This window comes from Hypanus sabinus, chromosome 11 (genome assembly GCF_030144855.1).
Source record: "Hypanus sabinus isolate sHypSab1 chromosome 11, sHypSab1.hap1, whole genome shotgun sequence".
In the NCBI taxonomy this organism is placed as follows: Eukaryota; Metazoa; Chordata; class Chondrichthyes; order Myliobatiformes; family Dasyatidae; genus Hypanus; species Hypanus sabinus.
The window spans coordinates 20,499,266-20,526,716 of NC_082716.1; the positions used below are offsets into that span (position 1 = coordinate 20,499,266).

At 44.1% G+C, this 27,451-nt stretch overlaps 1 protein-coding gene across 2 annotated transcripts; it reads right to left on the bottom strand.

The window, feature by feature from the left end:
• Window positions 1–5,147: 5,147 nt before the first annotated feature.
• On the bottom strand, window positions 5,148–26,726 carry gfi1aa (growth factor independent 1A transcription repressor a). Of its 2 annotated transcripts, none has more exons than XM_059983915.1 (7): window positions 26,655–26,726; window positions 21,856–22,064; window positions 20,305–20,484; window positions 19,025–19,407; window positions 13,782–13,919; window positions 12,372–12,537; window positions 5,148–8,423 (listed from the first exon to the last, which is right to left on the bottom strand). In XM_059983915.1, exons 2-7 carry the CDS (start codon window positions 21,968–21,970, stop codon window positions 8,245–8,247), a joined length of 1,161 nt encoding a protein of 386 aa, XP_059839898.1. In that variant the 5' UTR covers window positions 21,971–22,064; window positions 26,655–26,726; the 3' UTR covers window positions 5,148–8,244. The 2 variants fall into 2 exon arrangements, with proteins under 2 accessions (XP_059839898.1, XP_059839897.1); XM_059983914.1 differs by lacking the exon at window positions 26,655–26,726 and adding an exon at window positions 24,933–25,126.
• Window positions 26,727–27,451: the final 725 nt, after the last annotated feature.

Genomic DNA, 27,451 nt, shown 5'->3' on the forward strand with positions numbered 1-27,451 from the left:
GAGGGGCCACTGCACAGGATCAGAAAAAGCTGCAGGAGGTTGTAAACACAGCCAGCTCCATCATGGGCACCAGCCTCCACAGCATCAATGACAACTTCAAACTCAAAAAGGCAAGCATCCATCATTAAGGACTCCCTTCACCCAAGACATGCCTTCTTCTCATTGCTACCTTCAAGGAGGAGGTACAGGAGCCTGAAGTCACACACAAGGTTTCAGAAAGAGCTTCTTCCCCTCTGACATGAGATGTCTAAATGGACAATGAATCCATGAACACTGCCTCACTATTCTGTTTTCCTCTCTTTTTTGCACTACTTATTTAATTTAATTTTTATACATACTTATTGTAATTTGTATTTTTTTTTATTTTTGTTGCAATGTACTGCTGTCACAAAGCAACAAATTTCAGGACTGATGTCGTTGACATTCATCCTAACTCTGAATCTGAAGAGGGCAGTTGGCACACTGCCCTTCATCATTCAGGGAGCCACACTGAGTATAGGAGATGGGTATTATGTCGCAGCTGTACAAGAACATACCGTGTACAGCTTCGGTCACCCTGCTGAAACAAAGACATCATCAAAAGGGAGAGAATGTGAGGAAGATTTGTCATGATACTGACAGGACTCAAGGCTCTGAGTTACAGGGAGAGGTTCTGTAGGCTAAACTACTAGTCCTGAGAACCTAAGAGACTGGGGGGGGGGGGGTTAAATTTATAATCAAGAGGGGCATATAGATAGGGTGAACACAGACAAAATCCTTTTTCCCACGGAAGGGGAAGTAAAAGCTAGAAGGCATAGGATTAAAGTGAAAGGTGAGAGATTTAGAAAGAGCCTGAGGAGCAGGCAATGAATGGAGCCAAAGGACACGTCAAGTGCAGGTGTGGAAGGAGAACCTGAGAAGATGCAGGAAGTGTATCTTGTTGAAGGAAGCTCAGTATTTGGTCAGGCCAGTGTGGAATCACAAGGTGAGCTGTGCCACTGCACTGAACCAGGAAAACTGATGCTAAAGTAGTGGACCTCCATTACAGTTACTCAAGAGGGTAATGTTTCTGCCTGGTTGTTTAGAAAGCAGCTTAAGAGTTGTGAAAGAAGTGGACCTATATAGCTAGATGTCAATCAAAGACTCAATTTGGAACTTGTATCTTGGCTCAGCAAAGGATCCTTAATCATTAACAATAATTTTCTTGAAATATAATACATTGAAAACTGAAATATGAAAACTGAAATAAATTACATTGAAATATTATCTAAACAGGAGTATTGTATACTCATCATCAGCTGTATACTGACTGTGTTTAAAATCCACCAATCTGAAAATGTTGATTTATATCATTCTTTAATAGATTACCTGAATAATATGGTACATTTATCTTAATCCCAGAGAAGCTTTGAATTTTTATCAAAAAATGGTTTGTATAACATTTTGGAGAGGTACAACTGTTTGTTTTGGTTTTTGCCTGGAATGTAACCAAAACTGAGCAAAAGGTTTGCTGTGAAATAGAAAAATGCACACAGAATACTGGAGGAACTCAACAGGTCAGGCAGAATCTATGGAGAAGAATAAACAATCCTGATGAAGTGTGTCAGCTAAAATGTCAACTGTTTGTTCCTCCGCATAGATGCTGCCTGACCTACTGAGTTCCTGCAGTATCTTATGTGTGTTGCTCTGGATTTCCAGCATCTTTTGTGTCTGCAATACTGATTTGGTTTATTGTTTTTTAATAGTCCTTCTCAGTTTTATAGAAACAAGGTGATGTGGCAGGGACAAAGTCCATTGTCGTCAATCCCAGAGATTAATTCTATTCTCAGGTCGTCAGCTTCATCTTTCTCTCCAGTGTTTGTCTAAAACTGGAATAGATTCTTTACAGTCTTGATTTCATACCTGACCCAAGATTAGCTTTTTTTTCATCACAATTCAGCTTTTAATTTAAAGACCTCTAGACACTGCCCAATTCTAACTGTACTACTGCTCATTGCACTGGTACATTAGTGAAGCATCTTGATTTTTTAAAAGTTAGTGTGCCTTATAAACACATGGTTGGTATTATTTCAACCTTTTCTCCTTATCAGACAGGTTTTCTTCATAGTTCTTGGTTGCCTGGATTCGAAGGTGTGAACTATAAGGAGAGGGTGGGCAAACTTGGGTTGTTTTCACTTAAGCATCCCAGGCTGAGGGGTGACCTGATAGAAGTTATAACATTATGAGAGGCTTAGATAGGATGGACAGTTAGGTATTTTTTTCTTTGAGTAAAAATGTCAAGTACTAGAGACATACATAAAAGATGAATGGGGGCAAGTTTAAAGATTTGTGGGGCAAGTTTATTTTTACATAGAGAGTTGTTGCTGTTGGGAACGGGGTGCCAGGGATGGTGCTGAAAACAGATTTCATAGTGGCATTTAGAAGGGTTTTAGACTGACAAATGAATATGCACTGACTGGAGAAATATGGATCATGGATCGGAAACGTTGAATCTGGCATCACATTAAGCATAAAGTTATGAGCCAAAGGGCCTGTTGCTGTGCTGCACTATCCTTTGGTATATACTGTTCTCAAGTTCCTGGGTGACAAGATCTCTGAGGATCTAATCTGGTCCCAACATATCAATGTAGTTATAAAGAAGGCAAGACAGTGGCTATACTTTATTAGGAGTTTGAAGAGATTGGCTTGACAACAAATACACTCAAAAACTTATAGCTGTATTGTGGAAAGCATTCTTACAGACTGCATCACTGTCTGGTATGGAGGGTGGTTTGGGGGGGGGGGGGGGCAACTGCATAGGACCGAAAGAAGCTGCAGAAAGTTGTAAATCTAGTCAGCTCCATCTTGGGTACTAGCCTACAAAGTACCCAGGACACCTTCAGGGAGCGGTGTCCCAGAAAGGCAGCGCTCATTGTTAAGGACCCCCTCAGCACCCAGGGCATGCTCTTTTCTCACTGTTACCATCAGGTAGGAGGTACAGAAGCCTGAAGGCACACACACAGTGATCCAGGAACAACTTCTTCCCCTCTGCCATCCGATTCCTAAATGGACATTGAACCTTTGGACATGACCTCACTTTTTTTTTAATAAACAGTATTTCTGTTTTTGCATGTTTTTTAAATCTATTCAATATACGTAATTGATTTACTTGTTTATTTATTATTATTATGTTTTACTTTATTTATTTTTTTCTCTGCTAGATTATGTACTGCATTGAACTGCTACTGCTAAGTTAACAAATTTCAAGTCACAGGCCAGGGATGATAAACCTGATTCTGATTCTATGTTGTACCTTCTAAGTTCATGTTTTATATTCTATGATTAGTACCACTGGGACTGCTGCAATCCTCAGCCTTAGAACTGTTTGATCCCACTTTGTGGAAGATGTAAATGGGAACAGGACCAGTCCTGTGAACTTCCCGGGAACGCACTCAGTGCCCCACCTTGCTGATCAATGCCTTGCGCTGGCACCACTAATCATTGGCCATTCAAGTTAAAGAAAGAAAAACAGGAACCCAAGTGAAATATCCAAACGGATGCTGTAATCCTACCACTCTTTCAAAACCAGGGCTAATGTATTGCATTATCCAACAGTCTACACTAAACTGTTTAGCTGTTACGTTGCATAACACTCTGCCAATCCATTTCAACATACATTCTATGCATCTTGTGTGTTATTTCTCTACACAACAGTAACTTTTTGTTGGTCGGGGGGAGGGGTAAACCAGAAACACGTTGTTATGAAACTCCTGTGTTGTTTTGGAAATGGAGTCAGTACTCAATAAAAAGCAGGGATGACCTGACCGGCTTTAAGACTCCTTGTGTGGTTTCTTCCACAAATATTTGTTTTGTCGAATGACCGATTATTTGATTTGCAGCAGATGTAGTGCGTCTACGTGTTTGGGAGAAGTCCACAATGAAGACATTGAGGCATGTGCAAATCACACATTGGGTGGAGCTGTACAACCTCAGTACGATTTGCACAATGTGTTATATGGCCCAGTTTGATTTGAGAAGTATACTCTCCGGGAGGTGATTAATTGAAAAATGGCTATATTGGAAAGGGACGTTGTATTAAAGTTAAAAATTAAACCGCCGTATAATCAGTGTATAATCCTCGAAGACTGGAAACCCTTTCGTCCGTACACTTGCACGACACCCTATTAGATTAAGAAATCGACCGCGCGAAATTGATTATAAGTGTCTGAATCTTGATATCCGTGCACACTTGATATGTAATGTAATCGCCACTGGAGTGTGTGAAAACATAGTACAAGTCTGTCCAAAGCGGTTGAAAGGTTTGTCTTTCCATAGGAGAGTTCTGAATTTCCACTCTTGTGCATTGGGTTGTGACTTACCAAATGGCGAGCTGGAGGTGTTATTAAAAATTTACACAGCTAGACAAAGGTGTGCTCAGCTTCCAGCCTAATGTTTCTGCCCCACACAAAAGGTACGACTTCTACCTCATGAATAATGTGATATGTAATCTGCATAATGCATTTTTAATAGGGCTCTAGTAACTGCGTTAAGAAATATATTTACAATCTTCAAATTTGCAACATGATCAGCATTAGTGATGGATCCCACCCGGACTGTTCAGCTGCTACAGGAGACCTGAAATGTGTTTACATGGGCTTAAAGGTTGTATTGAAGTAAAGGTGATCTCATTAATTTCTTGTAATAGTTCAATTTCGCACTTTCCATTGACCATAAAACATAGGAGCAGAACTAGGCCATTCGGTCCGTCCGATCTATTATCCCTCTCAACCCCCATTCTCCTGTTTTCTCTCCAAAAACGCTGACGCCTTGGCTAATCAAAAACCTATCAACCTCCGCTTTAAATATAATCGCAGATTCACTACCCTCTGGCTAAAGAAATTCCTCGACATCTCTGTCCTAAAGGGATGTCCTTCTGTTCGGAGTCTGTGCCCTCTGGTTCTAGACTCTCCTACTATAGGAAACATCCTCTTCACTTCCTTTCAATTGAAAAGCAATGTCTCCAATTGACTAAAAAGGCAGGAGCTTCTGAATATTCCAGGCGCTACCCGCCTCTCAACTTCTCGTCTGTATTTTTGCTTGGTTAACTTAAATTTTGGTTGTGGTGTGCTGTCGCTGACAAACAACCATTACCAACGGAAGATTGACATAATTCTTTATTTTATTTACAATCCTTGGCGTTATGAATAAATAAATTGCAATATATTATAGTATCACACACAAGTTAACACAAAATTCACAAACTTGAGTAAGGCGTTCCACCTCTGAATTTGGTGGCCTTTACTCATTAGTCAATTTTCCCTTTTCACCAATTCTAATGCTCTCCCAAAAAAACTAGCTTCTAATATTAAACTCAAGAGATTATGCAGTTGGAAACCTTGAGGAACACACACACAATGCTGGAGGAAGTCAGCAAGCCAGGCAGCATTTATGGCGAGGAGTAACAGTCGACGTTACAGGCCGAAACCATTCACCGGAATATTTATACTTGCTGCCGGACGCATGTAGGTCGTGATAAAGACCGGAGTCTGTGTTATTTAATGACTCTCATATATAAGGCACTTTTTAAATTACTCTGTTTCAATTTAAAAAAAATAAAAGGAAGAAATCTTCTACGGACTCCCCTTTTGACTTTGAATGATGATTTCAATTGATGAAAGACTTCCTAAAGCTTGTATACTGTAAGACTCATGATAGATACATTCCCGCAGAAGGGAGTTTATTGAAGCTATGTTATTTCCAATTTTCTCTTGAGCATTTAATGACGTTATTAACACAAAGAATATCTGGAAGAACTCAGCGGGTCAGACAGTATCTATGGAGGTCACCTAATGAGGGGTCTGGACCGGAAGCGTTATCTATCCATTCCCCTCCACGGCGCCGCCTGACCCGCTGAGTTCCTTCTGTTAGTGTTTCTCCAGGTTTCCAGTGTCTGCAGCCTCTTGTGTCCCCTAATTACTTTATCATCTCTTAAAAAAAAACTCAAAGCGAGTTACAATAAATATTAGATTGATCTATTTAGCAAACACATCTCCGCGGGACCGCTGTTGCGGACCGTCAGAGTAGGGGCGAACCTATTTCTTGTAATGTAAAAACCTGCTGAGAGGTTCCTTCTTCACGTACAGCCCCCTGGGACAGGGGGTGGCCAGTTTCCATCCCAGTTCCATAGGGTCTCTGAGAAATGAGGCGAAGGCAGGACCCACTCTGTTACAGGATGTGTCTGACAGAGATGGCGGGTGGGTAGTTAGACAGGTGAATGTAGAATAGGAATGTATCTCCTTTCCGCCAGATACATTGGGCTTCCTGGTGTTCCTGTGAAGGGGCGTGTAATTCCCAAACCAACCCTTCACCATTTTGAGCAGGATCCCTGACAACTAGATGGGGATTTTACAATTTTGTTTCAAGGAGACTGGGGGGAAATTCTTGAGGTTTTCTCCGTGCCCACTTGGTAATCTCTTGCCCAATAGGGACTTGAATTCGAGTACTTAGGTTACGTAAACAATGCAACCTGTCCAGCGGAGCCTTCTGAGAGCAATTGGGAGGTAAGTGGTGGGAAATGGACAGCAGTAGATTTGGAGATTTCAGTGTTGGTGGCGGTCATCCAGTGCCAGAGGTAGTCCATCCCGCATCAGCCTCTACAGCTAGCTGACGACCCACCCATAGACATCGCCTTAGGAGAATTTCACATTCAACTGGTGTCATTGCACCACTAATAACCCATCCCCCAAAAGTGCACAGGAGGGCCGTGATCATTTCTCCGCGTCAACCCAAGAACTTTTGGACTGGAGGTCTTGTTCTTCAACGTTTCTTTCAGATGGCCGAAGGAGAATTGAGTGCAATGGAGGTAATGGCGGATTTCATCATCAGGGCCTGTCGGCGTTTCATGGTGCTCCTTGGTGTACCACAGGGGGAGGATGCTGTCGGACCTTGGGTTTGTGGGAATTAAATTTAATGCCTGTCGTAATCTGGAGCTAGTTCTCCAAAGGTGGAGATACACCAATTGTATTGTACCAGGCTTGAAAACTGAAGCGGAGATTACTTCGATTGCGGAGTGTAAGTATGGCGGGTTGGATATTTTCCCGTCTGTCCCGGGGGTTCGTTCCATTCCAGTGGGAATTGACTTGGAGTGTTACAGAGGGGTGCACAGGTGACGCACCGTTGCTGGCCATTGTCTTCACCGAGATCGGATCTGTTGTTGGTTAAAATCGTGGCCTGCGGCAAATTCGAGAAGGATGCCCACGGTCTCTGTCAGATCAAAGAAGGCCAGTGTGACATTGGGCACTGCTCACTGCACTTGTATTCGAGTTGGCATCCGATGAAGTTCAGCTTCATTGTTCCTCTACGGGCAAAGCTCCCGTTTCAAATGGAGGAACAGCTCTTCAGGCACCGGAGGATCCTAACAATGACCTTCTCGTTGACCGCGTACAAGGAGAACTCTCCGTAGTTACCGCAGCTTCGTTTGTCTCCTTTCCTGAGATGGTCGTGGTTATCATATCTCGGAGGGTTCCTGGCCCACCCTTCTCTTTCCAGGCTATGGGTTTCCGAGGGCCGATTTCGAATCATTAGGGATACCTGTCTGCTCCCGAAGGTCTTCCTGCTGGCGTTTGGGCAGCTTCGTCGCCTCAAAGGTGACGGGAATCTCTCCCGTTCCTGCGACGTGCGATTAAATACCAGGTCTCCCAGAAACAAAATCATTGACGTTTTCCGCTCTTAACAGTTGATACGAATCAATGGTAATGACATGCGAAATATGTAGATCACAATGAGTTTTACAATGCAATTATTTGTTCAACTACTGCATTTTGTTTCTGTAAGACTTTCGATGGGTGCTTAAGTGGAAGCTGTAAGTGGATTTTAGAAAATTTACCAAGGGTCGCCGGGCTGTGGCGGACTGGCCTTCCGGGATTTTTAGATATAAATTATTACTGTGCTTCTATTTCAAAGTCACAGGTTACAACGTTGAGCAACGGGGAATCAGACTGTTCCCTTTACTGATCAGAAATAAAGCATCTTTCAGATGGTTTAAACGCATGCATCCCAAAAATATTGTAACAATGATGCACCCATTTACAATTATTTAAAAAAAAGTTTGCTTCCGAAACACTGCACAAATCGAACGAGCACCTGCTGTTAAGAGTCTGACGGTGGTTTAAGGCCGCAGCTGGTCAGTGGGCAGCGTGGGTCACAGAAGGACCAGGGTTATAATCCCAGGTAGAGTTTCGCGTGGCCCCTTGCTGTGCAGGAGTCCAGAATTATATTTTTCCAGGTCTATTTGATGTCATGCTGTGTCTCGCGATGTCTCCGGAGATCCACCTTCCTCTGGAACCCTTTGCCGCACAGGTCGCAGCCGAACGGCTTGAATCCGGTGTGTTTGCGGCTGTGGGTGATCAGATTCGAGCTCTGGCTGAAAGCTTTGCCGCATACCTGGCACTTATGGGGCTTTTCACCTGCATCATAACAGGAAGTAAATCAGCGTTTGAGAATCGCAGCGTTTGAATCAAACCACACGGATGGTGAACTTATTTTCATCTTATACATGTAACGCACACATTTCGTAAATTTAACTCCGTCACGGAGGGTCCCAAACCCGGCTGCGAAATGAGGAGGGGGCTTGCAACCCCAACCCAGCGAACCGAAGCCCCAAATACCCCATCCCTGGAGAGCAGGTTCTTCGCCATGAAGACGTATAGATGGGCTACACCTCGACTGGAAAGACTGGCCCAGACAGAGGGCTGTGGGGGTCCCAGCAGGAGTGTCGCGTGTAAGAAAAAGCATTTCGTAAATTTAACTGGAAACAGATAGTATTCGGAATTTAACAACGTCTATTAATGATGTCTATTAACGATATTCACACTTTATTAGGTACACGCGTACACCAGCTCTTTAATGCAAATATCTAATCAGCCAATCACGTGGCAGCAACTCAATGCATTAAAGCATACAGACTTGGCCGAGAGGATCAGTTATTGTTCAGACCAAACATCAGAATGGGGGAAGAAATGTGATCTAAGTGCAATTGTTGGTGCCAGAAGAGGTGGTTTGAGTATCCGAGAAACTGACGATTTCCTGGGGTTCTCCCGCACAACAGTCTCTGGTCTAGAGAATGGTGCGAGAAACAAAAAAAATCCAGTGAGCGACGATTCTGTGGCTGAAAACGCCTTTTTAATGTAAGAGGTCAGAGGAGAATGGCCAAAGTGCTTCAAGCTGACAGGAAGCAGAGGGTACACCCAGTAACCATGCGTTACAAGATCAGTGAGCTTCTCTGAATCCACAGCACGTTGAACCTCGAAATGGATGGGCTTACAAGAGCAGAAAATCAGGACAGACACTCCGCGGCCACACAATATAGAGCCGACTGAATGTATTTAGTTAATTTCACTAGAAAACAAAACTTGGATTTGGATTTTGACCAGGTATATTAATGGTGGAAGCAAGGACATGTTATCCTTCGGGGAAAGCATCCCACGTGTAACGAAATCGAAAGCAACTGCCCACAGAAAGATTTCGTTGAAGGTTGAGGTCTGAAGGAACCGGCCTCGTTTGAACGTTAGAAGCCGTGAACAGCTGTCCAAAAATCTGTCCAATTCACTGCATGAAACAGGTTCATCATTATAAAAAACAAATACAGGGGAAAGTGTTGGAATGCTTAAACGAAAGAGAAAGAATGCGAAACACTGGTTTTGTAATAGACTTTTTATATTACCTTAGTCTTATTTTTTATTATATAGAGGAAGCCATTCGCCGCCACCCCCCCCCTCCCCCGAGCCTTCTACACTATCCATAAAGGTCATAACTGATTTTTTTTTTTAATTTCAGCTTCGTTTCGCTAAATCTTTGATTTTGAAATGTTATCGTTCCCTGGTCTGATCGCACTGCATGATGGGTCTCCAGAATCCTGCGGTACAAGGAAATCTAAAGATTCCCCACCCTCAGTCCCACATGGGCTGCCCTTTGAGACCACAGCTCCCCAGCCCTGCATTCCTTAGTCAGGAGAAACCAATTCTTCCTTGCAACCCAACAAGCAGGCGACACTCGAGGCAATTATACAAGTAGTTAATGCCATCCCAATGATGACTAAACTACTTGAGAAAAAAATTAAAAACGAATTCCCACCCAAATTGTAAATGGCTATAACTTTATTTAAATAACAACACAATAATAGGTCGCCAACGGATGATTACTGTCCCAGTTTCGGTAATTGGCTAGGTCTAGATTGCTAGATATGGTTTCTTTCAGAGGTTGAACTGTAGCTAAATCAGGAAATGCAGAGACGAAGCTTGTAAAATCGAGGCGTGATGTGTCACTTTAACCAGTGGCCTCGATAAGCCTCTGACAGGCTTATTTTTATTTTATTTTATTTTTAGTCGAGATGAGCACAGTGACGCTTCTCACCTTCGACACTGCAAAGAGTCAGAGCAAAGCGGACAAGTGCCTCTGTCTAAACTCCTCAAACGCCGAGATACACACTCCAAGTCCGACATTATTTTTAAATGGATACGTGAGTGAAAACTCCGCTCTGCTATGACTTTCGTTGCCTTGTCATTTCTCCCCGTAAATATTGGTTTTGAAACATGAACCCGCCTATCTATCAATGCCTGCGCCGTTTCACCCTGAATAAAGAGATGGCCCTTTTTCATGCTCGGAATAATCCAAACTGCATCAGACTGCACCAACACCGGCTGAGCTTTCGGAAATAAAGTAACAGAAGCCGTGATAAGAAGGAGAAAATGAAAATTCACTGTGTACTTTCAAAATTTAGAAAGGTTAGACGGGGTTTGGACATTTGCCATTTTCTTCTGAGTTTTACAGACTCCCCTGCTTTTAACATTGTGCGTGGGTAATACCAGCCTTCATTTAACCGGGCGAAGAGTTAAACGTCAATGTCTGCCAATTATACCTTTGCCCAGACCACTGAGGCCTGATTTTCAAATGCTGTTGGTTAATGTGAAATCAGATCTGCTCCTGGGTCTGTTCGTCGCCTCAATTTATATACGGCAGACGACCTGAAACTGAGCTGACTATCCCCACAGTCTCGTGTGATTCACCTGTCATTTACTTTGGTCTCTAAATCAAGACCAGGCGAGTCATACCAGGTAAATCATCTTACACGAGCCGCTCTGAATAAACAGCGGACGGATCATATTAAGCCACACTGATTGGATTGCTAGGATTCAATTATTAAACAGATGCCGTTAATGAAATCTTTGCCAAAAGCCGTCTCTTTCGTCAGATATTGTTCAGAAAGAGATTCAATATTGCACAGGCATTGAGTTGCACTGCAAACTATGAAGAATGAAACGCACACAAAACCCAGCCGTGAAGCTGGGCTTTTGTGAATCATAATGAAAAAAAAAATCAGGAAACGGTTTCACGCGACGGGAGGGGAAAGGTGAGGGAGTAATTTGAAAGGTTCAAAACCGAGATTGCTATTAATCTAATTTACTGCACGAATGGTCGGGTCCGTGTTTAATGGGAGTTCGAATCTGCCCTTGATTCTACTGTCCAGTCAGCTTTTTGCAATGAAAGCCTTTCTCCCTGATGTACAAGGTTTGATTTGAGTCACTGATGTATATACACACTTAGCAGACATTTTTTTTAGGTACCGCCTGCACCTAGTAAAATGGCCACGGGCTCTTCTGTCCATCTACTTCAGGTTCGAGCCGTGCGTTCAGAGATGCTCTGCTGCACACTACTGCTGTAACACCTGATCACTTGGGTTAATATTGCCTTCCTATCAGTATGGCCATTCTCTGAGCTCTCTCATTAACAAGGTGTTTTCCAAAGAACTCCTGCTCACTAGATGTTGCTGGTTTTTTTGGAGTGTTTTTTTTTGCAACGTTCTCTGTAAACTTTAGAGACCATCGTGTATGAAAATCCAGGAGATCAGCAGCCTCGGAAATACTCAAACCACCCAGTCTGGCACCAACAAGCAAGGTCAAGGTCACCAGGATCACATTTCTTCCCCATTCTGATATTTGATCAGAACAGCAACCGAACCTCTTGACCATGTCTGCGTGCTTTTCTGCACTGACTTGTGATTTGCCATGTGATTTGTTGATCTTACAGAAACATCTGCATGTACCTAATAAAGTGATTACTGAGTGTAAACACCTAGCATTACTTGAGTCAAGTCATTATTTTGAACTTGAATTTCACTTTAAAATATTTGCATTTTGCTTTCTGGAAATGTGCATCTTGCGGACATTACCACCTAGTTCGCAGTGTAATCGCTTTATCTCTTTGTCCCTCCCTTTGTAGATTAACAAGATAACTTAGTTTCCAGTTCTGTGCGCAGGATAGATGGCTGTATATTTTATTTTCAAAGGGCACGCTGCAAATGTGACAGGTAACCCCCCACCCCCCACCCCCCCACCGGCCACCGTGCATTTACCTACCTGTGTGGATGAAGGTGTGCTTTTTCATGTCTGACTTCTGATGAAATCTCTTCCCGCAAAATTGACATGGGTAGGGCCTGGTGTCTGAGTGGATCAACAGGTGCGTGGACAATGTGGACGATCTTTTAAATGTTTTCCCGCAGATTTTGCAGTCAAAACTCCTTTCCTGAAATTGAAAATCCAGTTATATAACGAAATTATACTTTGACCCTCGATTTATAGAATTCGACACTCGAATATGAAGCAAGAGAAGCAGTCAATATTTCAGATCCAAGAGGGTCCTGGTCCTGAAACATCAGCTCTTTGAACGAGCCACTGTATTTAGAAACACAGAACAACATCAGAAGTATGCCATTCGGCCCTTCAAGTATGCTGCTCCATTCAATAGCGAATCCCACATGCCCTTTGATACCAGCGTGGTTCACTCAACACAACCCTGAACTGATTCCATAACCTACAGACTTACTTACAGGGACTCTACAAATCATGTATCTTGTATTATTATAGTTATTTATTTACTATGTAGTATTATTATTATTTACTTGATATTTGCAGTTTGTCTTCTTATCTACATTGGCCGTTTGTCCGTCTTGTGTTCAATGACTCTATTGTATTTTTTTGTTCTACTGTGAATGTCGGCAAGAAAATTAATCTCAAGGTAGTATACGGTGACATTTACGGACTTCGATAATACATTTACTTTGAAATCCGTCCATCTCCTTCGCCTCTTTCTCCCACACTTCCCCTGTAAGATTTTTCTGCAAGACCATGCAAGCCGGTTCCTTTCCACGATATTCATTGTGATGTTCACTACTGAATTTTCCATGTTTTTTTTCTGTCTAATAACGGTTAAGCGAGTGTCTGGGTAATCAAAATGGAAAATACTGAAGATACTCTACGGATCAGACAGTATTTCAAAGTCAATTCCAAGTAAATTTATTATCGAAGTGCATATTATCAAAGTATATGTAACCATACACTACCCTCCGATTCATTTTCTTGCGGACATTTAAAGGAAAATAAAGAATTAAAATAGAGTTCATGGGGAAAACTATACATAAATACTGACAAACAACCCAAGTGCAAAAGAAAACAAGTTGTGCAGATAAAAAATGTGCAATTAAAATGTGTTGAGGGGGACAATTTGTTCATCTGTTAAAAAGTTATCTGTCTCCCCGCAGATGCTATCAGAACAACTGGGTATTTCCAGCACTTCGCAATTTTACTTAAAAGTTCTAGCATCTACGTATTTTGATTATCATTTATTGTTATAATTATGTTTGTGTTTTTCTAAAAGACGTGTTTGTTTCGGCGCGGGTGGTGTTATGATAAAGCAGCAGTGGGACTGCTTGCTGTTTGGTTACTCGAAGCCGCGGTACTGTGCAAGGCCTGCTGGAGGCTGCCTCCTACCTGCGAGTGAACAGTTTTATGTTGTTCCAGACTGACCGCATGGCCGAAGGTTTTGCCGCAAATGTCACAGGCGAAAGGGCGTGTACCGCTGTGAGACCGGCGGACGTGGACTTCCAGACCGTGAGGAGTGGAGAAGACCTGCCGGAGGAAGCGGGACGGTTAGCAATGGCATTCACATCAGAAAGAAATCACGGCAGCTTCCCGGAGATAACGATCGAATGCAAGGCGGTGAACAGAACCGAACTACACTAGTAACCGGAACTCAGAGCCCAACACTTTCATAGTTGCCACGTGTACGCCAACATATATCTGAAACTACGTTGAAATAGTCTTAAAATCAACAATATAACATCAAGCGAAAGCCCATAAAATATGCCTGATCGCTGACTAGAGACATAGGGCACTACAGACCTCGGCCCATCTAACCCATGCCAGGCCGGTCTTTTGCCTCGCCCCATCTGGACCCGCACCTGGACACTAGCCCACTATACCTCTCCGGTTCACCTATCTATCCAAACTTCACTTAAATGTTACAACTGAACCCGCATCTTCCATTGGCAGCTCGGTACGCTGGCGCGGTGCTAACGCTCTGCTGCGCCAGATCGGAGTTCTGCCTGTCAGGATGGGTACTTACTTCCAGGTGCTGGGTCCTACTAGGAGTGGGATAAGCTATACCGTATAAAACACATTAAATTAAAATGCTGGTTGTGTATTCGTGAACTGGATCACGAGTCACAGTCTCATTGCAAAACCGCGTTTATTTCATGTTTACCCATGAGTGGATATCACAGTATGTACACAATAACATTCCGGAATTCTGTTCAGTGTTTTAGTTACATCAACCCAAGGGAACCATAGGTAATCAAAGACTTTGAGATGAACCGCTTTCGTTTTTCTTTACCGCAGCCACGTTGCGCTGAAAGTTTGCGCAGCTGCAATGGAAATGTGCTACCAGCGCTTTGGGAAGGTGAGTATCATAATGGGACTGGAAAACGATTGATTTCTGCTACAACCCCCGAGCTTCTCTCCCTCACAACGAATCAGAACCTGATTGCAATGCTTGGGTAATCTTCCTCCCTTCGTGGGTGCTAAGCGGCCTTCTGAGAGCTTGTCAACAGCAAAGGAGGTAGAATGTTGTGTTGTGTGATGTTGAAATGGTGCAAGATGTCGGTGAGGCCTAATTTGGGGTTTTGGTCACCTACCTACAGCAGAGATGTAAATAAGGTTGAAAGAATACAGAGAAAACTTACAAGGATGTTGCGGGGTCTGGAACACCTGAGTTACAAGGAAAGATTGAATAGGTTCAGAGTTTTTTCCTTAGAAGTAGAAGGTTGAGAGGAGATTTGATTAAGGTGTACAGAATTATGAGGGGTATAGTCAGGGTAAATGCAAGCAGGCTCTTTTCACTGAGGTTGGGTGGGACTACAACCGGACGTCAAGGGTTAAGGATGAAAGGTGAAAAGTTTAAGGGGAACATGAGGGAAATCTTCTTCACTCAGAGGGTCATGAGTGTGGAAAGAGGCGTCAGCGCCTGTGATGCGTGCGAGCTCCATTCCAACGTTTAAGAGAAGTTTAGATAGGTACATGAATGGGAGGGGTAGGGAGGACTATGGTCCTGGTACGGATCCTTGGCAGTAGGCAGATTAAATCGTTTCGGCATGGACTAGATGGGCCGAAGGGTCTGCTTCCGTGCCGTACTTTTTATGACTTCATGATTCAGAAATATTTCACAAAATCAGAATCGATACGTTAAGAAGTGAAATTTAGACGGGTGATTAAATTCGCCTTACATATGCGTCCGGACTTCACGAGAATAGATTCTTCTGTTGTTGGCATACGTGAATTATTGATACTAGACAGAGAGACTATAGCATTTAACTCAGCAGGTCAGGCAGAATCAATGGAAAGGAATAAACAATCCACATTTCGTGTTAAGAACCAAAAACTTTTTGTCGTTTTTTATTGTCATCTACAGCGAGGCAGGGGTTCGATGAAAGACAGTTGCCCCGGTCTGCTCCTCCATCATTTGTGTTTGTTGCTCTGGATTTTTAGCGTCTGCAGAGATTCTTGTGTTTAACATTCAACTTTGCACAGTAAAATAGAGGATCTGAGATAATGATTGACTGCATATGCATTTGTGATATAATTCAACAGGAAATAAGAAGCAACAAGGTTGGTGCAATATCAATTATCAGCAAATCATGCTGGACACGATCGATACATGTGGTGAGAAACAACATTAATGTTTCAAACCAGTGACCTGAATAAAGATCTGAAGAAAGTTAGAAGTTCAAGCAGAGAAATTGCAGAGAAAACGGAAGGGCTGGAGAGAACAAAAGAAATATCTGCGATACGGCGGAGCCCAAGAGGGATTGAGTAACTAAGAGACGGTGGTGTCAGCCGAGAGAGGGGTGGGTGGAGGAGATCTGTATTTCGCAACATAAGTATACATTTCGCAAATGCACACCTTTATTTATCTATCTATCTATCTATCTATCTATCTATCTATCTATCTATCTATCTATCTATTTATTTATTTGTCGTCTGTTTATTTATTTGTTTGTTTGTTTGTTTATTTGTTATTTGTTGTTGTTGTTTAGAAGTAGAACATAGAGCCCGCATTGCATAATTACCCACAGTAACCGACGCACCCATATGTCCCTGGAATGGACACTATAGACTGTTGTGAAACTGAACCCCGGCCCCTACGCTAACGGCTACGCTACCGTGCCCCCCGCCCCAGGTGAAGAGAACAGAGAATGTGAAACCAATCAAGATTAAACTGAGAACACAAGAAATTCTGCAAAGGTTTTTTTTCATTTCCGTGGATGCTGTCTGATCTGCTGAGTTCCTCCAGCTTTTTTTTCTTAAGGTGAAACTGAAAAATGAGAACTGTTTTTTTCTCTCTCTCTCTTCCCTCAACCCTTCCAATATTTCCAGTATTCTCTCTTATTTAGTTTCCCACCTCGTATGATCTTTCTGACATTTGATCGAGATTAATTCCAGTACACGTACTGCTTGTACAGGTAGGGCTTGGGGTCCTGGCTTATATTTACCGTTCTTTATAATATCCAAGATCGCGATTGTTACAGGTAGCCGTGATGTTTCACGGATTAAGTGTTGATAAATGAAAGAGGAATGAGCCAACTAACAAGGGCATACGAGAAACGACTTTAGCCCAGCAACTGTGATTCAGAGCGGGGTTCTCTTTACGGGTCATGTCACCACTACATGTCTTTTGAAGGAATAATCGCCTAGTTGGAACCCAAATGTAAACCAGTGGCTATAAGAACATTTACATTACACTGGGACACAATACACGAATGAACTCTGGATCAGAATGAAATTTATCTTTTCCCTAATTAGTCAGAAACTTCTGTCCTCACTTGGTCCAAAATTCTGAATTTTGATTATGATCAATGATGCGTGAACTGCCTTATAACAAACCGTGTTCACTTCTGGCTGTCACGTTATAGGTGTAGTTGCTTTAGGAGGGTGCAGAGGAGATTTGCTAGAATAACTCCTGGATTAGAAGGCAATTCTTAATGAGGATAGGATAAGCGTGCTGGTGTTTTTTTCCGCTTTGGAACAAGTGAAGATGAGAGGCCATTTGATTCCCCTCCCCCACCCCCAGAGCAGAAATGAGAGATTCTCCTCCCCCTCACCCACCCCCAGAGCAGAAATGGCTAATGCCAGGGGCATAATTTTAAGGTTTTGGGGGGGAACTCTAGGGGGTTGTCAGAGGTATTATTTTGAACACATGGGGTAGTAGGTGCGTGGAATGCACTGCCGGGCTGGTGGCAGAGTCAGATACATTAGAGACATTGAAGATACTTGTAGATGAACGTGGATACACGTGGATGAAAGAAAAATGGGCGCCCATGTGGGTCAGCACAACTTCGTGGGCCAAACGGTCTGTAACTATAGCAAGACAGGCTCCTTGTTGGCTCTTTTGACCAGTAAGAGGTTGGACGCCGTTACTTAGTGTCAGCCACTACTTTAAATTCCAGTATTTACATCATCATCATCATCATGGGCCATGTCCTATGACGTAGGCGATCATTCTTGCTATTTTTTTCCTGCGCAAGTGGTTTTGCTATTGCCTTCTTCTGGGCAGCCATTATCAACACTCTTCAGATATTGTCTGCCCGGCGTCAGTGGTCGCATAACCAGGATTTCTGATGTGCACCAGTTGCACATGCGACCATCCACCACCTGCTCCCATGGCTTCCTGTGACCCTGATCGGGGCGGGGGTGGAGGGGGGCAGGTGGGGTTGCTAAGCAGGTGCTGCCACACCTCATCCAAGGGTAATCTACAGGGCAGCGGAGGGAAGGTGCAGATTAAATGTCCTTTGGTAGAGACGTACCTCCACCCAGCCGCCCACTAGTATTTATAAAGTCGCCTTTAAGGGAGGGTTAACTCAAGTCGAGTGCATTAAAATTGAGGTTGGTCATGCCCACTGGTTTGCTACCTGTTAACGGATTTTATCCTCTCCCCATAATCTTCCAATTCAGCCCAGGTATCAGCCGCGGATAAAGAGCGGGAGCAAGGAACAATAAGCCTCCTTCTCCACGGGTTGGAACTACCCTGTCTACTTCAACACATCGCCACGCCAGCGTCAGAGGAAAAGAACACCACAGGGGGTACATGTATAGGTGGGAATCTTGAGAACATGATCATCAGTTTCCAAAACTGATGCCTGTGAGTCCATTAATAATAGGAGGAGGGCAAGTGTAGTAGGAAGGATAGAACCCGTGGTTTGCTTATTGGTTTTGATTTCAACATTACGGGTTCGATTTCACCAGTTAAGAGAATTTCGGATGAATACATGGATGGGAGAGGTATGGAGGACTACAATCCAGGTGCAGGTCAATGGGACTAGGCAGAATAATAGTTCGGCACAGACTGGACGGGCCAAAGGGTCAGTTTCTGTGCTGGAGTCCCCTTTTGGTTATGCATGGTATCGAGGGCCGAGGGACAAGCCTCGAGTTAAGGCGGGGCTCGGCTATGATTGGCAGCGGGCGGAGCGGAGGTCTTACACCTGTCTCCAGATCCAAACAGCGCTCTACATGTCCTTCCCCACGGCAATATATAGATCACCTGAATGGGAGGGGCATGCATAGAAGGCGAATGGAGATCGCAGATAAAAGAGAAGAGAGACAGATCCTTAGAAAGTCTCCGGGAGAGATCTGCAGGTCAATTTTTTTTTATGCGCCTGAAGTGAGCTGGAGAATCGTTATACCTTGCTGCATTTGATGCACTTGTAGGAGCCGTTGTTGAGAAGCAGTCGGGTGCAAAGGAGCCCGGATTCCGTTTTCACTTCGTCACTTTTCTCGAAGTTGCGGCTCCGCTCGTTGTACAGAGTGGACGCGGTGTTGAGGTCGCCGTAAAGCCCGTGAGCCGGACCGTGGTCGTTGTAAAAGCCCGGGGCGGGGCTAGGGTAGAGGCCAGCAATGGAGTTTCGTTCGTTGTACAGCCCCACGGCGGAGCTCCGCTCCAGAGCTGGGGGGCGGTAATTCAGGAACTTCAACTCGGAACCTGTGTAGTTACTCCATCCAAACTGCTTCAGAGGCACCGCGAAGGGATGATTCTCATCCAGAGACGGGGAGAGAGATTTCTCAGAGTCTAAACAAAAAAACACGGATGAAAAGACATTATAATCATTCCCAATGACTTAATTCCACACGTATAATGCATATTTGAGTGTTGTTTGTACCAATGTGCCGTGATGCCGCTACAAGCTAGTTTTTCGCTGTTTGTAGCTCACCGTACTGTTCAACTTGACATTGCCACATAGACAATGTATATTTCTAATTAAACACGACTGCGTGCATACAAACACATTTTAATTGATTTTTAACGGCTTGCTAACATTCTAACTAGAGTCACAGTTATTCAGGCCCTTCGGCCCAACTGGTGTATGCCTACCGAGATTTCCATCTAAATTAGTTCGATTCGCCCGACTTGGCCCATATCTCAAGAAACTGGTCCCAGCCTATCTTAAATCTTGTTGTTGTGCCTACTTGGAGTTATCATTCAGTAAACTATGAACGACACAACACTGACAACTGAAAGCGCACTTATGCTTGGCTTATTTCTGTAGTACAAGATTCTCCATAAAACTAGGTGAAGTGTTTAAAAGGAACTTGAGAGGAGCCTCTTCCGCTCCGGGGGCGTTCAGAGTTTGAAACGAGCTGCCAGCTGAAGCGCTGGACGCGAGTTCCACTTCAACCTAAGAGAAAATTGGACAGGTAAAGGGGTGGGAGGGGCATGGAGGGCTACGATCCAGGTGCGGCTCGGTGCGACTAGGCAGAATATTAGTTCGGCACGGACTAGATGGGCCGAAGGGCTTGTTTCTATATGATTCTAGTGCACCAGAAAACTAAAACACCTGAAATGATTTACTTATTTACAGCAGTACTAGAAAGTGATCTGTCTCTGAAACAACGCCTGTTTCCCTTCCACTGCCTTTTCTACAGTTCCAACACCGATCGCCGATCGACAACACTGCGAGCGCATTACCTGGCGATGCAGACGGAGAGGGGGGCCTCCAGAAATTCTCATACTCGGAAGTTCTACCACAGACACCATCCTCGCTGCTCACGGGAGACTCCGGCACGACGCTCGCCTCCACCGCTTGGGGATTAGGCGAAACTCCGCCTTTGGAATCTGCAGAGGGGGCGTCTTCCGCCATCTTACGGTCTGCAATCACATTTTGGGTGAAGAGGTAAGGGACAGACAGAGGAACTTATTAAACTGACGGCGCAAGCTTTCTGTCGTCAGTTTTAAATCCATGTATGGCAAATGCCGTCTCTGTTAAAATAGTGAAAGACGGGCGTACAATGCTGGAATAATACACACAGCAGACTCGGTAATAACTTCACTATTGAAAATGATTTGCCCAAATGAATAACGGTATAATAGAAAATAAAATAATAGAAAGCTTGTCGGAAGTCTCTCAAAACCCAATTTTAGATTGACTGCAACGAAAACAGAAAAAAAAACTAAACACAAGAGATTCTGCAGATGCTGGAAATCCGCAGTAACACACACAAAATATTGGAGCAACTCAGCTGGCCAGGCAAGATCTATGGAGTAGAAGAGAGGACCCTTAACTAGAGAAAGCTGGTAATATTTATCAGATCAGGGGCAACTGTGGGGAATGACGGAAACTGATAATACAACTCCCGTAAATTATTAACACTTTTTCCGTTAAAACAAACGACTTAATTTAACAACAAGCTGAAAAACAACAATACACTGAGAACGGTCTCCTAAATAATTAACACTGACCGTGAAATAGAGCCCTAAATTTAATTGAACAGAACAGTCACTGTGTCGAAAAATCTACATCGATCAAAGAAACCACATTGGCAGGACAATATCGTACCTTCAAAGCTAACATTCGAGGAGATATGTACCTTTCCAGTTTTTCTTACAGGCTGAATGGAAGTTGAAAGCATTACATGTTACCCGTAAATCAATAAGGAACAAACACGAGGAAATCTGCAGATGCTGGAAATTCAAGCAACACACACACAAAATGCTGGTGGAGCACATCAGGCCAGGCAGCATCTATAGTCAGGATCTCGGCTCGAAACGTCGACAGCGCTTCTCCCTATAGATGCTGCCTGGCCTGCTGTGTTCCACCAGCATTTTGTGTGTGTTGTTGAATCAATAAGGAAACTATTTTAAATAAAAGAAATCCTTGTACTGTTTTTGAATGTGCAAAATCAGAATTACTCTACAATCATTAACACAAGAGATCCTACAGATGATGGAAATTCAGAGCTTCTGACACGCACGCAGCGCCCGAGGTTCTCCGCAGGTCAGGCAGGTCTGTGAAGAGGAGTGATGAAGGAGTAAAGGTCAAAGTGAAGGGTCTCGGCCCGAAACGCCGACTGATCGTTCCTTTCCGTAGACGCTGCCCGACCTGCTGCGACCCTCCAGCCACTTGCGCGTGTTACCCCACAATCATAACGCTTTGACAAACAGCAGAAATGTTTGCAAAAGTTTTTTTTAAGTTGTCATTGGCTGTTTCTGTTTTAGTCTGGCGTGACTGCATTCGCTTACCTAAGGAGATGTGTGCCAGGATGTGCTCCAGCCTGCTGTTGTAGTCATCCTCGATGGGTCTGTGTTGATGGTAGCTATGGGCTTTCTTGCTCTTCACCAGGAATGAGCGTGGCATCTCGCTGCCTTACTCGCACGGCTTGGAGAAAATCAGTTTCAGCAGCAACGGAATCTTTTTTTTGAGAGAGAGAGAGGTGCCTTCGATTTGAGCTCTGTGGGATTGCACATCATTGGTTACATATAGGCTTCTGTGACTCCCCAGCGCGCGTGCGCAGACGGGCTCCCCGTTTACCAGGTGTTGTCCTGCCAGGTGGTAACACAAAGCTCCCCATACGAGCCCTTGCAACCTGATTGGACAAGGCACTGCCAGCCACAGTCAAATTAATCATAGATCTCTCTCTCTCCCACCTGGGAAATCAAACTGACAGCAATCGGGATAAGTGACACTATTATCCTACTCTGTTACACAATACCCATGGACACGTTGATCCGTCCTCTACCTGAAATTGAGCTAGGGCGAGATTCTGCGAAGAAGCGTATATATTTACACGGTAACGTTGCGAAACATCCGATTGAGCGCCATCACTTAGCAAGTTGTAGCAAAAAAAAATTTAAGTATTTGAGAGAAACGCTTATCATCAGCACGCACAAGCGGAAGGGTGTTAAACATCGCGAAATAGTCCCAACAGTACACCATCATTGTGGTCACTCGATGGTCGAAGCATAAATAATGTTAACTTCCCATTTCCGTTTACCTAATCTTGATCGAATTTCAGCTGAAGCGAATAAATTATGTACTCTTTTTCTGCCGGGCTAAAATAAGGGCCCCAATTTCCCGCATTGAAAACAATGAAGATGTTGGTGCACCGGGTCAACACACCCAAAATGCTAGAGGAACTCAGCAGGCCAGGCAGCATTCTATGGAAAGGAATAAAGGGTCGACTACTCGGGACGAGACCCTTCATGAGGACTGGGCTGTGTGTTTGGTACTTCGGGTGATTTAGTCTCGTGCTAACCAGTGCGATGTGGTGCGTGAAGGGCGAGGTTCACGCTGGCCACTGGGCAGCCAAGAGAGGTAATTCTGGAAATCCAGAGGACCACACCCAAAATGTTGGATGAACTCAACCGGTCAGGGAGCACCTATAGAAAGGAATAAACGGCCGACGTTTCGGGCCGAGACCCTTCATCAGGACTGATGTTTATTCCCCGCCCCCATAGATGTTGCCTGACCTGCTGAGTTCCTCCCATCTTAAACACGCCGTTCAAAACCAGAATGCAATTGTTTACTTGTCTTAGTCGCCTCTAAGTTCGATGACTAACTTTTAGAAGGTATCTAGAACACCGCACTAACTTTTAACGCAGTTACGTTTGCTCAAAATAAATGTTTGGCTTTTATCATATTTTTCATCTAAAGTACGGGAAGCAATCGTTTTTTTTATAAACGAAACCTGTAAATCTTCTCTGTCAACTCCTTTCTCCTCTGCAGCTCCCTGTCATAAACTAGAACTTTTTAAACCTTTGTCAGTAGGTTATATTTTTGCGCCTTGATTCACAGTTTCCTTGTCTGATTGTACAATCTAATGTATAAAAGCTTTTTTAAAATATATTTATATTTATTGTGCTTTTTATTATTGGGTTCGTTATCTCGTTGTGTTTTTGATGTGCTGCGTCGGATCCCGAGTAACAATTGTTTCGGTCTCCTTTACATTGTGTACTGGAAATGTCATTAAACAATCTTGAATGTGAGCCCACCTTTTGTTTGTTAGTCCTCAGTGGTTATCCATACGGAGGGGGCATGGGAGGTGGTAAACTCTGCGTTCAAACAAGCAGCTTGTTTTGACACGTTAACTGCGGGCGAGCTTTAGATCAAATAGATCAGCTTCTGCAGTCAGATGATGGGAGATTGAGAGTTCTCCCCACCTGACTTTGAAACGTAGCACGTTCCGCCTTCAGAAATTTCCCAGTGTGAAACCGAAAAAAAAATTTAAGTACATTTAGCAAACTGCCCCTAGCATGTGCTTTAAATAGTACCGCGCTCGACAAACAAGGAAGGGGCTCGTTTTGGCATTTTGGGCTCTGCGGCTTTGAGAGGCCCCGCGTGTGCAAGTTGTCCTTGGCGTAGGGTGGAAGTCTCCCGTCACAGAAATGGAACCAAGGACAGCAGCACAGAGCGTGTTATCCCGTCACCTCGCCGCTCAGCCCTGTGACCGTCTGTTTAAAACTTCGGTCAAATACATTCAAAGTTCGACGTATCCGTTCCGCAGCGTTTATGACCCGCCCATGGTTTCGCACGGCACAGTTAAGATAGTTCTTAACCATTCATTTAGCAAACGTGATTTGTGTCGAGCCAATCGGTAGAATGTAGGTCACCCACCCCTGGACTGGCCAAGGGTGGGCATGGGAGAAGAATTGTTGGAATTCACCTGGGCCAGGGTGAATCAATAACAGAGCAGCACGCAGTTCCCAGAAACCAACTGGGTGAAACGGAGTAGATGCAGCAGGTCTGCGGGCTAGATTAATGCAGTGAAGTTTATTTTAATCTACAAAATGTTCTTTTTATTTAAGTAAACAGTCCCCCTTCTTCTACCGCCTTGTCGTTAAATTAATTTTTTTTTGGCGTTTCTTATTTAAGATTATGGGAATGAAATCAGAACAGGGTTTAACGTGATAGAAAGCAGAAATTAGGCAACTCATTTGCTTGCTTAAAGAAACGGTTTCCTCTTGCTGTGTTTTACACGCAGATTCCTATCGGCGAGACCAGAATCGGGGCAGATTCCGTCCCAAACGCTCACAGCCCGAGCCAAGGGGCAGATTTAATTCCGATCTCGAGACGATGTAGATTCGGAGAATCTGCGTTGTTGGGGCAGTGGAAATTATTGGATCGGAGGGTGGTGGTGGTGTTGAGGTGGGGGAAACACAACATGGATCCAAGCCAAAATACCCTCCCGAACTCTCCCTACTTAAACCCCGAGAGTAAAACGGACTGATCAGCGAAAGACCTCTCCAATTCCACTTTAGTTTTGTCGGAGACACACACACACACACACACACACACACACAGAAGGAAAGGTCTTGCTTACCAGCTTTCGCTGGGTGCGGGTCACTAACAGAGGGGCCAGCGGGAGAGTCCAAACCTGCGACTATCAAGTGCAAGGTGCGGCGTGAGTGATGATAGTGGAGACGGATTCTCTCCCCCTCTGCAGCATTGCTACAATCCGACTGGTCTATCAGACGTTAATAACAAGCAGACTGGGAACTGAGTACTTTATATAACGCCAACAGCTCTTCACTATGCAACCACTTCCTGGTCGCGAGTATTTGACAACTGTACTCCCGCGACAGAAGAATGACAAACTAACAGATTACTCAGGATCACCCAGAGGGAGCTCCGCCCCACACTCTCCCCCGTTTGATAAACCCGGTTTAAACTTGTGTGGATTTTCTGAGCCCTTCTTTCTATTCTTTTTAAAATCAGCTTTTTGCAAACCCGAGGTACCGAAAACTTGCGCGCCAAAAACGTCGAGAGTTTTGGGGGGGAAAAAAATCAATTTACAAACCGCAAGCGTAATCTCCGATTGTAGCTCACCTGCGAGGGGTAGTTTAGAGAGTCAGAAACGGTGGGGACGTGTGTGCGCGGAACAGGGTCAATTATCAGAACTCCCACAGGGGCTCGGGCTACAGCACAGATTTATTGTATCTTTCTTTTGCCAGTTGCTATTTCGGTCATACGGAATGAGCTTGCAAGCCCGGCTGACCGGCAAGTCAGTGAAAGGATTTGTGCAACTTCACGTACGCCGCGCTGTGCACAGCGTTGTAGTAACTTTAATGCGTCTCAATCTTGTCAAAAGGTCACTACCTTCATTTTTTTTTAAAAGAAAGTTTAAAACCGACGATCTCGGTTTAAACTACATGCCACACTTGTTTCAGCACCTTCTCCTAAAACAAAATCAAGGCTGAAGTGACTGCTGCGCTGCGGGGATTGTACCGTGCTGCCCGGATTAGCATATTTATTACTGGACAGTTGGACATTAATGCAGTGACTGGAAGTGCTAGCATCTCTGGATTTCTGTGGGAAGACAGGTTGGGAGAGAGGCATGTTCTGGGATTTTCCCGTTCCGAGCACAACTCGTATGTTAGGCAACTATTTTCCATGTTTTTTGTGTGTGTGGTCTAACATTTGTCCAAAGTATAAAAATGAAAAACTTCTAGCCGGAATTCGTGCGTGCAGGTTCCCGTAGATTCTGATTTAGTTGTACACGCGCTCTGATTTGTGTTCAGTGCACAGTCGATAGCACAAGCCTAACGCTCTGGGGAGTCTCTATCATTGACACAAAAGATTCTGCAACGCTGCAAATCTTGAGCAACACTCACAAAACGCTGAGGGAGCTCAACAAGTCAGGCAGCATTCACAGCGGAAAACAAATAATCGACGTTTCGGGACCCTTCATCAGGACTAGAAAGGAAGGCGGCCGAAGCGAGAATAAGAATGTTGGGGGGGGGGGGAGGGGAGGGGAGGGGAAGGGAGGCGGGTAGGTGAGCCTAGGCGAGGGGGAAGGTGGGTGAAGGATCTCGGCCCGAAACGTCCATCGTTTATTCCCCTTCACAGATGCTGCCCGACTTGCTGAGTTCCTCCGACACTGTGTGTGCTTAGTGTATCTGTCAATGGTTCTGCTGCAAGTCCTCACCCCCGTTTAAAGTCCAGAGCTGATGATCAATGCTTGCACCAGGAGAAGGTGCTACTGCGGGCAGAACATCAATTTAACAACCGCTGGATATTTTTGTATCTTGAAGTCAAAACCTACGTCAGATCTTCGCCGCTCTCCGAGCTTCTTTCCCACTGAGAGATCTTCCGATCAAACACGACCAGTTCTAAAAAAAACACCCATCGCAAGCAGCATTCAGTTTTTACCTAAAGGGAAGAGAATGATTGATACTTATTAAGCTGGTTGGATTTGCACGCTTGCTTAGTTTGCAAGGCACCCGACTATATTTCCTTCCAGCAGTTTAGTGTAGAAAGTTTTTTTTTGTAAAGTACTGTTTGTTAAGATCTATACAAGGATAACTCTTCGTTTCGTGGTTAACAAAATGTCCCCAAAGTAAACTGCGTACGAGAAACACAGGCATCATGTAACCGACCATGTAAACTGGTGTATCTGCAAACAGAACATTACCCAGCTAATTCTGGCCTGCTATTCCTCTATTTTTGAACACGTGCATTTAGTTTATCAGCAAAAGTTACTGAAAGCATCCACAATTGCGATTTGACCGATTCTGTAGTCATTTGGGTCCGAGTACTGCGATGAGTCACGGAGACGTAGACAGGGAAACCTTATTCGGCGTTCAGCAAATCGTTTTTGTAGTTGAACCAGTTATGGTAAAAACAAATTGAATTTATAAGCCCTCTTTTAAAGCGGGAAGGAATCAAAGGAATTTTTCGGATGAACAATCAAATTAAAATGGACTCCTGGCAAAAGGTGGAGCAGCGGAGGCTTTTCAAGAGTGGGTGGAAGCGTGTATGAGGGTAATGCAAGGACTTCAGGTTTTTGAATTGAAGAGCAAAGGTCAAGAAGGGTCGAAGAAGGCCTATAAAAACAGAAAT